This window comes from Macaca nemestrina, chromosome 11, assembly GCF_043159975.1.
Source record: "Macaca nemestrina isolate mMacNem1 chromosome 11, mMacNem.hap1, whole genome shotgun sequence".
Taxonomy (NCBI): domain Eukaryota; kingdom Metazoa; phylum Chordata; class Mammalia; order Primates; family Cercopithecidae; genus Macaca; species Macaca nemestrina.
In genome coordinates, this window is record NC_092135.1 from 108,622,006 (window position 1) to 108,634,575 (window position 12,570).

Here is a 12,570-nt window from a genome sequence, read left to right on the forward strand (position 1 = left end):
CAGGGACCACAATTTGAGAACCACTCTACTTGAGCAATGGTACTTTAGAAACCTAGTTAAAAGTTATGTTAGCACTTATTATTGTCAAACATGTTATCAGGGAATTTTTGCTAGGGGAAAGTATAAAAGATTGAGAAAAGTTGAGTGCATGATTAATGTATCAAGTAGTAAGTGTTGGAGATCATTATGCTAAGCCTTCTAATGTGATTTAGTACTTACTGAAGTCTATTCTGTGTTTAGCAGAGGGTCACAATGTAATGTTCCATATTAGGGGAATTTAACAACATTCAGAAGTTCAGTTTGGACATTTCATATATAGACATTTCATATATATATTTGTTATATACCAAGGAATCTTAAAACATGAAAAACATTTTATATGCCATCAAATTTAGCCCTTTGACTTTTCTGAGGAGAATCAAACTTGAATTATCTTTTTCTTCTGTCTAACCAATTGTCTTGATGTCACTAAGAGTTATTTTTTACTTTTTTTTTTTTTATGTCTAACCATGAGCTTCTTGCATCTAAGCTCATTTTTTCTGTTTGGCCCTAAGTGGAAATGAAAAGCTACCGTCCTGGGCATGGTTACAATTCATGTTCTATAAGGCAGTCATGAATAACCCCTGAGCCTGCCTCAGCTGAAATTCATCCAGTTGCATTTATCTTTTCTATTTGCCAATAGTTTCCTCTTATAAAACTGCAGTTCTGGGATTGAGAGGGCCAGAATCTGAAAGAATTTTATATTTGAACATAGTCTTTGGGGTCTTTTCTTAGGATTTAGATCTGTGCTCAGAAAGCCTCTGCAAGTAAATATTAGAGGGTGTTATGGGCTAAACATTATCAAAATTGTGCAAGGATCATATGTGTTTTATTTTCACAGTTCTTGGTTTCTGACTCTGAAATAAGATCATTTGATTTTTTCCAGCCATCGCTAATATGGTTTATAAACAGATTACAAGACATTTGCTGAAGTAACCAGCTTATGTCATCTGTTTAAAACCTTTTTACAAGGGAAACCAACAAGAATGTTCCTATTTAAAGAAGAATGGATATGTTTTTAACAGTATATGATTTTAAATATGCCAGCTCAGTTACTCAGACACTCATGTTAATGAAGTCAAGGTCAGGGTTTGATCTTTGGGTAGGTCACCTGGTGTTGTTTTCTTTCATTCTGACCACTATCTTGCAAGCACTAGCTCTTGATCACAGAAAGTATATTCAGAACTAGGGAACCCCTGATGGTAATGGTCAGGAATCCAGGGAAGGTTGGGTTGGACACTAGACAGGTCCACCTGGATTCCTAGGAAGGACACAGCAATGGACTGTAGGAAAATATCTGAACAGTGAGATGGAGCATTAGAGAAGCCTGTGTGGAAATGAAATGCATATAAATGAGGGGGCAGTCGGTTTGGGTTGTAAGTGTAATCGTGGGTAGAGGAACCCATGCTTGGAAACTCGGATGTAAGGGCAGGAATCAAGTCTTTAGGGGGGCTGAAAAAACAATTATTTTAATTATATTAATATTTATTAAGAACTATTAATAGGCAAATAACTGTGAGAAATTATAGTACTAACACTTATGTAGTGCTTACTTCTAAATTAGTTTATTGAACACTCATACTAATGTAAGAACTGTTACTATTCCTGTGTAACAGATGAGGAAACTGCATCGTAGAGTTGTTAAGTAAGATGTTCAAGGTCACACAGTTTAATAAGGTGTGGAGCCTCAAAAAGTAGAAATACTACTATTATCATCACTGTTTTAGAAATGAAGAAATGAAGGCCAAAGTCATTAACATTTTGAAGCACACACCACTAGTGAATGGTGAAAGCCAAGATTTGAAATGCAGCTGACTTTAGAGCTCATACTTCAGCTACAACTTTTTATTGCCTCCTAGTAAATGAAAAAATAAGTTCCAGTGATTGAATTATTGCAGGGACTTGTACATGAGCTAGTGGGAAAATGGCCTAGTTATTGAAGAGCAGTACACAATTAGAATTTAGAAATAAGAGCAGATTGAGGCCGGGCGCAGTGGCTCACGCCTGTAATCCCCAGCACTTTGGGAGGCCAAGGCAGGCGGATCACGTGAGGTCGGGCATTTGAGAGCAGCTTGACCAACATGGAAACACCCCGTCTACTAAAAATACAAAATTAGCTGGGCCTGGTGGTGGATGCCTGTAATCCCCGCTACTCGGGAGTCTGAGGCAGGAGAATCGCTTGAACCCGGGAGGCGGAGGTTGCAGTGAGCCGAGATCACGCCATTGCACTCCAGCCTGGGCGACAAGAGCAAACAATGCCATCTCAAAAAAAAAAAAAAAAAAAAAAAGAAGAAGAAGAGCAGGTCGAATAGGTAAAACAGCTAGCCTGACTTGGTACTGGCTCCTAACCCACGTGTCTTTTAAGTCCTCCCTGACCAGGAAAAGGGTCCTTGTAGAACTGGGGTGGATCTGAACTTACAAAGACCAAGTGGATTAAATAGAGAATAAAGGGAGTTAAAAACAAGGTGAAAAGCGGAGATCAAGATAATGTGGATGGAATTTCATTGACATTGGGATATAGCTAAAACTCATACTCACCATAGAAGGATAAAAGGATAAAACGTGTCATTTTTGAATATAAAGCATCTGGAAGCAGGTGACATTGTCTTTTAAGATGTTGTAAGGAAACACCATGTTGTATATGACTAAATGAAGAACGTGTATATCCAGAAAGTGAATTTTGTGAAATTCCTTTTCAGCAATCATTCCGGCCAAGATTCCTTGGTGTGGCTGAACAATTACACAATGAAGGTTTCAAGGTACGTTCATTAGTTTTAAGTTGTTTTCTGTCAGCATGGAATCAGTCCACAAAAGAAAATATTGCAGGATATTGGAAAAGAAATAGCCCAAAATATGTCCTTTTGATATGAAAGCTGTAACTAACTTGGTAGTTTCAAAACTTAGAGTAAAATCATTAAAAAGACTGGTTTTAACTTTTAACAAAATTACCACAAATTCAATAGACGTTGCCAGCTAAAAACGGAGGAAGTTTAGCTTGAGCACAATTGAGACAAAGTTCCAATACATTTCCATATGTTTTTCCTTTTTTGTTTTCATATGAGGTTATAGATTCTAGCTGTGACATTTACAGGCAAAACTTCTTGGCAGTGAATACCTCCACACAAAGCCTTGTTGAGTAAAACAAATTATTTCCAAGGCTTATGATGGGCCTGTGGCCATGGGGATTTGTTGACCTGATAACAAGGAATTAGCCATGAATAATTGAGAAATTATTAAATTTATGAGAAATTGTCATTGAATTATTAAATTCAAATTAAATGTATAATTATTAAAATGCAAAAGCAAATAAAATTGAGGTTAAGTTTTTTAAATCACTGCAAATATATAAAAAAATATTTAAAGTGCCCATGCCTCTGGACTCTGAGTCCAAGTCTTTATCCATGGCATTATACTACTTCTCAGGTTCAGTAATTTCTTCTTCTGTTGTAAATTACATGTTCTATAAAAATAAGAAATCACTGTGATACAGTAATTGATTTTTTCATTTTAAATGCAGCTCTTTGCCACGGAAGCCACATCAGACTGGCTCAACGCCAACAATGTCCCCGCCACCCCAGTGGCATGGCCGTCTCAAGACGGACAGAATCCCAGCCTCTCTTCCATCAGAAAGTAAGAACTAGGCATACTGTTTTCTGAAATAATTTAGAGGATTTCAGAACCAGTACATGAATATTTCACCTTACTTGATTGCAAGTCTTTTAAAACAAATTTAAAAATGAACACATTTGTGGATGATTGTAAAGCTTCACTCTCCATTACCATGGAATATATAACATCATGCGTACATGGTTATATGAAATGTGTTTCAAAATACTTCTTAGTAAGGATGCTTCCTTGATGGAAACAAGTGAGAGCATGAAGAATTTAATGCAGCACTTTATATTTCATGTCAAACTTACATTGTGTGTAGATATGCATATCAAGTGTAAGATGACCAGCTATATTTTACTAAGGTTGTGCATAATAAATCAATTTGTTGAGCACTTACTACATACAGGAACCTATGTTGAGTGTTATGATGATGTCATCCATTGGATTACCTAATTGGTCATTCCTTGACCAGGTTTTTATGCCTTGGACCATGTCATCACTATAGATTTTATAAGACATTTTATTTCAGTGGATTGTGTGAATCTGCAGGAATACCATTGCATCAGCCCTTAAAGATCTATGTGGCATAAGTGCATGGGAGATAATTCTCACCTATTTTAAGATATTACAGTCTACAGAATGGCTGTGCCATTCTATGCAATATATTATCTGTTAGCGTTCTTGAGAAGCCAACACATAAATTATTATCACTTTAATAAAATAATGGCATTGTGTTCAAACCTTAGCAGGCTTCCAAGGATGTAATAGCTCCTTGTTTGGGGCATTGTAAAACAATAATTAGCACTACTTAGGAGGCAATAGACTTAATGTGGGAGTGGGAGCATGGGGGTGAAAGGGCATTCAATGGTGGAGGGATCACTTCTTTTTAAAAAATAAGTAAATATCTATCAAATTACCAATTCTTAATGAGTGAACAGATAGCATTTTAAACAGAAACAAACATCTGCATTCCATTAGACTTGCACCAGAATTCCTTCAAGAACACAATAAAAATTATAATCCCTGTATAAGTGTAATTTAAACATTGACTTAGCAATAGAGGAGGGCAGATGGCAGTCAACTCAGAATGGCATTGACTTGAATGGCTACGACAGCAATTTATGTTGGTATTTTATAAACTATAAAATATGGCTTGTCGTCTATAAGTTTTTATTTGTTTATTTTTCCAGATTGATTAGAGATGGCAGCATTGACCTAGTGATTAACCTTCCTAACAACAACACTAAATTTGTCCATGATAATTATGTGATTCGGAGGACAGCTGTTGATAGTGGAATCCCTCTCCTCACTAATTTTCAGGTATAATCTTTTCCTTGGATATAGACTGGATGGGAATTTTATTTCTGTGCCTCCCTTAAGAGTGTAATCAGTAGATGCACATCTCTCTTTTCCCCTCTTTGTAATTTTCAGAGTAGAGAGGAATTTTTAGTAATCTAAAATAATGATGCTAACATGGTAGGTCCTGGCTTAAATGGGACAGTTGGTGATCGAGCAATTGAGATAATCAAAGGCCATGAAATGGCCATGGCTCTCTCCTTACAATTATCCTTTGAATAAAAAGTGACAGCATGACATGGAATAAAGATATAGACTTTTATTTCATTGTTTCTAAATGAAAGCCACCACATAAAAGCAACAGGTTAATGGTGGTCCAGATGTAGCACAAGTGCTTGTTCAATTCACAAAAAATGATTGCATGAGGTATGTTCAGTTTCACTTGGACATGACCCATCAAATTTATCACAGGGAGAAAGAGTGGAGACCCATTAACTTTCTGCCTATCATATTTATTTTTTATCCAAAATCAGTTTTAATCCCTATGGGAGGAGAAACAAGCTTATTCACAGTGACGTCCGAGATACCAAAGAGATTTCCCATGGTGAGGTCTGAGATGTGGGAGAAAGTCTCCATCAAATAAGAAACTTTTATGCCTTTTATCCCATACCCTTTGAAAACTGGGGACAGACACTTGTGACTTCTCAGTCTTGATTCATTAAAAATTCACTTTCATCTCATGGAGGTTGCTGATTCCTACCATTATATTTTCAGGTGACCAAACTTTTTGCTGAAGCTGTGCAGAAATCTCGCAAGGTGGACTCCAAGAGTCTTTTCCACTACAGGCAGTACAGTGCTGGAAAAGCACCATAGAGATGCAGACATCACAGCCCCATTATTAAATAAATCTGAGCCACATGTTATCTAAAGGAACTGATTCACAACTTGGTTTCCCAGAGATGAATATTGATACCTAAACTTTATTTCAGTTTACTTTGTTATGCCTTAATATTCTGTATCTTTTGCAATTAAAGTGTCAGTCACTTCTTCAAAACCTTACAGTCCTTCGTAAGTTACTTACTCTTCATGAGATTTCATCCATTTACTAATACCGTATTTTTGGTGGACTAGGCTTGCCTATGTGCTTATTTGTAGCTTTTTACATTTTATGGTGCTGATTAATGGTGATCAAAGCAGGAAAAGTTGCTGTCCTACCTTCTGAATTCTTTTTTTTTTTTTTTTTTTTTTTTTTTTGAGACGGAGTCTTGCTCTGTCACCCAGGCTGGAGTGCAGTGGCCGGATCTCAGCTCAGTGCAAGCTCCGCCTCCCGGGTTTACGCCATTCTCCTGCCTCAGCCTCCCGAGTAGCTGGGACTACAGGCGCCCGCCACCGCGCCCGGCTAGTTTTTTTTTTTTTTGTATTTTTAGTAGAGATAAGGTTTCACCGTGTTAGCCAGGATGGTCTCGATCTCCTGACCTCGTGATCCGCCCGCCTCGGCCTCCCAAAGTGCTGGGATTACAGGCTTGAGCCACCGCGCCCGGCCCCTGAATTCTTTCTATACTTTAAGATACTCTATTTTTAATACAGTATCTGCAAACTCAGGACACTTTAACAGAGCAGAATACTCTAAAAACTTGATAAAATGAAATATAGATTTAACTTATGAACCTTCCATCATGATGTTTGTGTATTGCTTCTTTTTTGATCCTCATTCTCACCCATTTGGCTAATCCAGGAATATTATTATCCCTTCCCATGATATTGAAGTTGAGAAATGTGACAGAGGTGTTTAGAGTATGGATTTCTTTTCTTTTCTTTCTTTTTTTTTTTTTTTTTTTGAGATGGAAGTCTCGCTCTGTCTCCAGGCTGGAGTACAGTGGCATGATCTCGGCTCACTGCAATCTCTGTCTCCCAAGTTCAAGCGATTCTCCTGCTTTAGAGTACGGATTTCTTTAAGGAATATTGGTTTTGTTTTCTGGACTGTATCAGCAGATGGTAGACAGTGTTTATGTAGATTTGTTGTTGTTTTTATCATTGGATTTCAACTTGGCCCAAGTGAAACAATCAGATTTCTATCATTCACACTCTCCCCCGGTTTTGGAATAACTTGGAATTAAGATTCATTCCCTTAAGATGATGGATTCTGTTAACTATGGGGTCCCACACTGCACTATGAATTCTACCCACTGTAAGGGCAAAAACACCATTCCTTCTACATATAAGAAAAAAGTCTTTCCCGAAGGGCAGCCTTTGTTACCTTTAAATGTTTTCTGTTATTACAAGTACGCTAATTGTGAACTTTTAAATAAAATACTATTAAGAGGTGATGCAGTTGTATTTGTTTTTATTTTACATTAATGTACAAAAATCAGTTTACTTCTATGATAAAACAGAGTTTTGGGCCAGGATTGCATTGCTTATTTATTTTTTCCGTGCAAACCCATATAGGGTATGAGAAAATTAACATTAAAAATAAGTTTCAGCTGCTACATGTTTCATTTTTTCTTGTCCCCCCCCCCTTACTTTTAAGTCTCATCATAACATTATGTGGTTATATGGCTATAAACCATCTTTGACCCGGATCCTTTCTAATGTGTAAGTACAACCACATACTGATTAAAGATTGCCACAAATATATAGTAAACTTTCAAACAAATGTCTTACATAACTCAGAAAAGTAACTTAATCCCATCAGAGGCTGACCAACATTGTCTAATGGAAATAGTGCCAATGAGCACATTGATGCCATACCTCCAATTTACCACCGAAACCATGGCTTTGTGAAGGTCCTAAGATAATTATGCTATAACAGCTTTTATTTCTTCCTTGTTACCTCACAGTCAATTGATTACCACTTTTTATAGCTCTATATGAATGTTTTAAGTATTCATCTTCTCTTCCTTGTTCTTCCTGTGGTCAAGACTTTCATTACTTCTTCCCTGTAATCTTTTTTTTTTTTTTTTTTTTTGGATGGAGTTTCCCTCTTGTCACCCAGGCTGGAGTGCAGTGGTGCGATCTCAGCTCGCTGCAACTTCTACCTCCTGGGTTCAAGCGATTCTCCTGCCTCAGCCTCCTGAGTAGCTGAGATTACAGGCACCAGCCAACATGCCTGGCTAATATTTTGTATTTTTTATAGAGACGGGGTTTCGCCATGTTGGGCAGGCTGGTCCCCTGTAATCTTATAATTGTGTAATCCCTGATCACTTTGATTCATTCACCTGAAAATATTTAATGAGTTTCTTCCCTGTTTCATGTAGAATATATCACAGTCTCTCCTACTCCTGTTATTCTAGCATGTTTCTGTTACATATCACCAGCACCACAACCACCATCACCATAATAATTAACATTATGGAGTCCATACTATTTTTCAGGCATTTGTAAGTACTTTACATGAGTTAACCTGGTTAATCCACAAAATATCCCTATGAGTAGGTGCTGTTATCTCCATATTATAAATAAGAAAACATAGGCATACCGAAGTTAAGTAATATGCTCAAGGTCACATGAAATGCAGTCTCACTTTTTTGTATCATATTCTGGTGAAGGTAGACATGTAAAAAGAAATCATTCCTCACGGTGAAAAAAATACTAAATTTGCCTGCAGAGATCAGGGAAGGGCATTTTAAGGAGATGAATTCATGTTTTGTCTTGAATAATGTCTTGTCGTTCCCAAGGAAGACTAGAAGGTAAGGACATTTAAGAAAATGACAAGGACGTTGTTATGACTGGAACTCAGGGTATGTGTGCAGGGAAAGAGCTAGTAGCTTTAGCTGAGACTGGACTCTTAATGATGGATGTTTAAACTAGGTAGAAGTTTTAAAACTTTTTATTTGGAAATAATTTTGGATTTAAATTTTAAAAGTAAAAAAGAAATCCCCAGATTTACCTATTGGTAATATTTTACTTCATTTGCTTTATTCTACTCTATCAATCATCTATTTCTCTATCTAAACACACTTGCACACATGTATATATTCACAGAGGAAGATAAAAATTACATGTTGACTAAAAATGAGCAGGCTGTTAGTGACCAATTTAGATATCTAACTCGATGTCTTAAATAAACAATTGTTTGCTGAAACTATCAAAAACTCAATGAGTTAATTATTGTGTTGTGAGAATTTAATAAAGGGTCCTAATTTTTATATTAATGTGAGTTGGATATTTGTAAGATATGGTAAAATTTGAAGATTAATAATAATTAATTTAACATTGTGTCTATATAAACTGTTTTTGGTTGACAAAAGGCCTTTGGAAAACCAGAAGACAGGATAGACCTCATGATGCTAAAAATGGAATTACATTAATTTTTGTTTTGGTTGCCTTTCTGTTTTCCAACATTCCAAACTTTAAAAAGACTTAACTACAGATAAATAACACATTTAAGAGCTTTGATTGGAGGAGAGAAATGCAAAAATTGGAAACATTTGTGTTCAGATTTGGCAAGGCTCTGTCCTTTTGAAACATATTATTTCATATAAACATGTTAACGCAGTTTTAAATATCCAAATCTATTATATATCACAAGTTCAGACAACACAGGGTCTATGTCTGTAGAGCTGAATAGCAAATCTAACTTTTTCCATACTGATAATTTAATAGCATGTAAGAAGGATGGGTTCTATGGAGAAAAGGAGCTCAGCCAGCTTTTGAAATTAAGAGGAATAAAGAATGATCCATTTATAGATTTAGGATTTTATAGCTTTGGAAAGGTAAGTATAATACTTTAACTTTACTTCTGTCAAACTTTCCTCTTAAACAGAATTCCTACTGGAAACTTTTAAAAACAACTATAACAGTCATTTATCTCAACAGCTGCAGGTACTTGAACCTCAGCTTCCACAATGTCCACAGCCTCTTGAACAATGAACGTGGAAATTATCAGAGAAACAAACCATGGCTGAATGCAGTTAAGTGCTCTGTAATTACACGCCAGTGTTGCCATTTGGCGGCTGGTGTGGTCTCCTGTGGGCACAGGTGCCATAAATGCTCACACACACCCAATCAAATCCACAAAGACCTTTCATTACATATCATTTGAGACACCCTTAACTTAAAAAAGACTAGCTCAAGTTTAGTTCTTTCTCTTTGTTCTTATATATAAAAATTCCATTTTTCCTAATTAATATTACTGTGCTATTTCATGAGAAGCTGTTACAATTGGCGAGTGTGAAGGTAATGTGGTAGTAGGAAGAATGTCTTTCCTCCCTGAGTGGCTCCCTGGGCTCTGGGAAAAATTGGTAATAATCGTTCCTATTTCTTTTCTTGTGCATAATGTAGGGTGCAAGGGTTCCAGAAAGAGAATTTAAGTACCTACAGCTGTTGAGATCAATGCAGCTATGAAAAAAAGACTCAGCAAGTCAAAATTAGCACCATTTGTGTCTGCTTCTTGTTGCTTAAAGATCATTTTTGAGTCTTTATAACTTTCATTTTATAAAGGACTTACATCCACAAAGAAAACCATTGATTGTTGACCAAAACAAACAAACAAAATAGGGTTTTCCAGTAGGACTAAAGGTCTACTTTCTCCTGAAACGACCAGCCTACCTAATGATTTTGCTAAGGTGTTCCCTATTAGAATCGCACACACCACAGTGAGGAGCTTTTGTTCAGAAGAAGCAACACCAGCAGCCTCACAAAAAAAGGAGGAAAGATGTGTGTGTGTCCCCAAATGATAATTTCACACACAAAGCTCAGTATTGTCGGGCAGCCATAGTGAGGACAGACAAAATATGATCAACATTTAGAAAGGAGTGAGAATTCAACAAGATCAAAATGTTATTAAAGGACATAAATCACTTGAAAATGTGTTTTACTAATAAAGGATACATTCTAATATCCAGGGCCCAGACAACTATGTTTTCCTGTCTGAAATTTAAAGGCATTCAGTAATCTCTTTAGTGATCTTTCTTCTCTCTGCCTATGCAAGGCCTCGAAGGTTGAAATATGGCAGGAGTTTGAGGACTTTGTCATAAAAGAAGTATCTTGCTAAGTGTTTTCCATAACTCTTTAGAAATTTCCTCATAGAATACTGCAAATGAAATGTATATGGAATAATATAATCAGACTGTAAAATTCGCTGAACTCCCCATTCAAGACGAATTACATATGGATCCTTTTTAAAAAATGTTTTCTAATTAAACTGAGGACACAATATTATTTTCCAGGTTCGATATACTTCCTTTCCCACTCATAACTAAAATATATAGGGATCTGGAGGGAAAAATAGTATTGTTGTAGTTAAAAAGTGAGTAGGAGTTTGTAGAGATTTTTTTTTTTTTTTTTTTTGAGATGAGTCTCGCTCAGTCGCCCAGGCTGGGGTACAGTGGCGCAATCTCGGCTCACTGCAAGCTCTGCCTCCCAGGTTCACGTCATTCTCCTGCCTCAGCCTCCCGAGTAGCTGGGACTACAGGTCCCTGCCACCACGCCCGGCTAGTTTGCGTCTGGCTAACTTTTTGTATTTTTAGTAGAGAGGAGGTTTCACCATGTTATCCAGGATTGTCTCGATTTCCTGACCTCGTGATCCGCCGGCCTCAGCCTCCTAAAGTGCTGGGATTACAGGCGTGAGCCACCACGCACGGCCCTGTAGAGATTTTTAATAACTTTGAGGCCTAAGCATTTGATGTGAATTAGGCTCACATTTTATTAATTGGGTTGGAATCAGATAAGGCAACACGGAGTTAACTTTCTCAACATTGAGGATGCCTCCAGGACAAATAATTATTTGTGCCAAATCTATCATTACGTGCGTTAGAATCCTGAGCAAAGCCCTGCTTGCTTCGGAGGTACCTCACTAACTCTAGTGCCCTGGTGCTGCTGAAATCTGTGGATCTGTGGAGCCCCAGGGACTTCTTAACGCAAAGGGATGGTACTTGGCCGACTGACTCCTCCTCGTATGGTCCCTGGCTTATTCACCTTATCGGGTTTTGCTATGCTAACCTCTGGAAGGCTGATATTCTCAAGAATAAAAGAAATGCAAAGCTGCTTTGGTTGTTGTACTCATTGTACTAACATTGATGTGATGAGGTGGTTTTAATCAATGGTGATTTTCTTTGGTCCATTAAGGTTGCCACTATAAATCATTCCACATTATTTGAGCATCTCTTCAGCCTGATACTTACAAGCTAAGAGATAATCATGAGTCTCTGGTACATAATTCAAATCTATAGAAGGTAGGGACATATTTATTTTATTGACTGTTGTGTTCCCAGAACTTAAATATAGTTGATGTCAAAAACTATTGAATCTACAAAATTTTGATACTAGAAAATGATTGTAGGGAGATGTGTTTGGTCCTCTCTTTTAGTTCCAAGTTCTTATCTCGTCTCTTGACTGTAGGGATCTCAAACCACAGTTTGTGTTAAGCCTTCAGCCTCAGCCTTGCTCTGTAGGTACTCAAGAAACTAGCGCAGTTTATGTGCCCTTGTGTAGGAAACATTGATAAACATTAATTGTTGCAAATATTTAATCTATTTGATACTACAAATAGATCTGTTGTCTTCAATCTTAGTTATTGTTCCAGTCATTTAATGAAGACTTATATATATATCTCTATGCCCATAGTATTAAATATGTACTTATGATCTCTAAAAATGTATTTATATTTTCCCTTATTCTTTC

The 12,570-nt window shown here is 36.9% G+C and overlaps 1 protein-coding gene across 1 annotated transcript in view; it reads left to right on the forward strand.

Annotated features, from left to right (window-relative positions):
- Positions 1–7,274, forward strand: part of LOC105481139 (carbamoyl-phosphate synthase 1) — a 119,616-nt gene extending 112,342 nt beyond the window's left edge. Inside the window, exons 35-38 of the mRNA XM_011740476.2 lie at positions 2,739–2,798; positions 3,557–3,669; positions 4,842–4,971; positions 5,722–7,274. Of these exons, the coding sequence (XP_011738778.2) occupies positions 2,739–2,798; positions 3,557–3,669; positions 4,842–4,971; positions 5,722–5,820 (402 nt within the window). The 3' untranslated portion in view covers positions 5,821–7,274. The remainder of the gene's footprint in view (positions 1–2,738; positions 2,799–3,556; positions 3,670–4,841; positions 4,972–5,721) is intronic.
- The last annotated feature ends 5,296 nt before the right edge of the window (positions 7,275–12,570 follow it).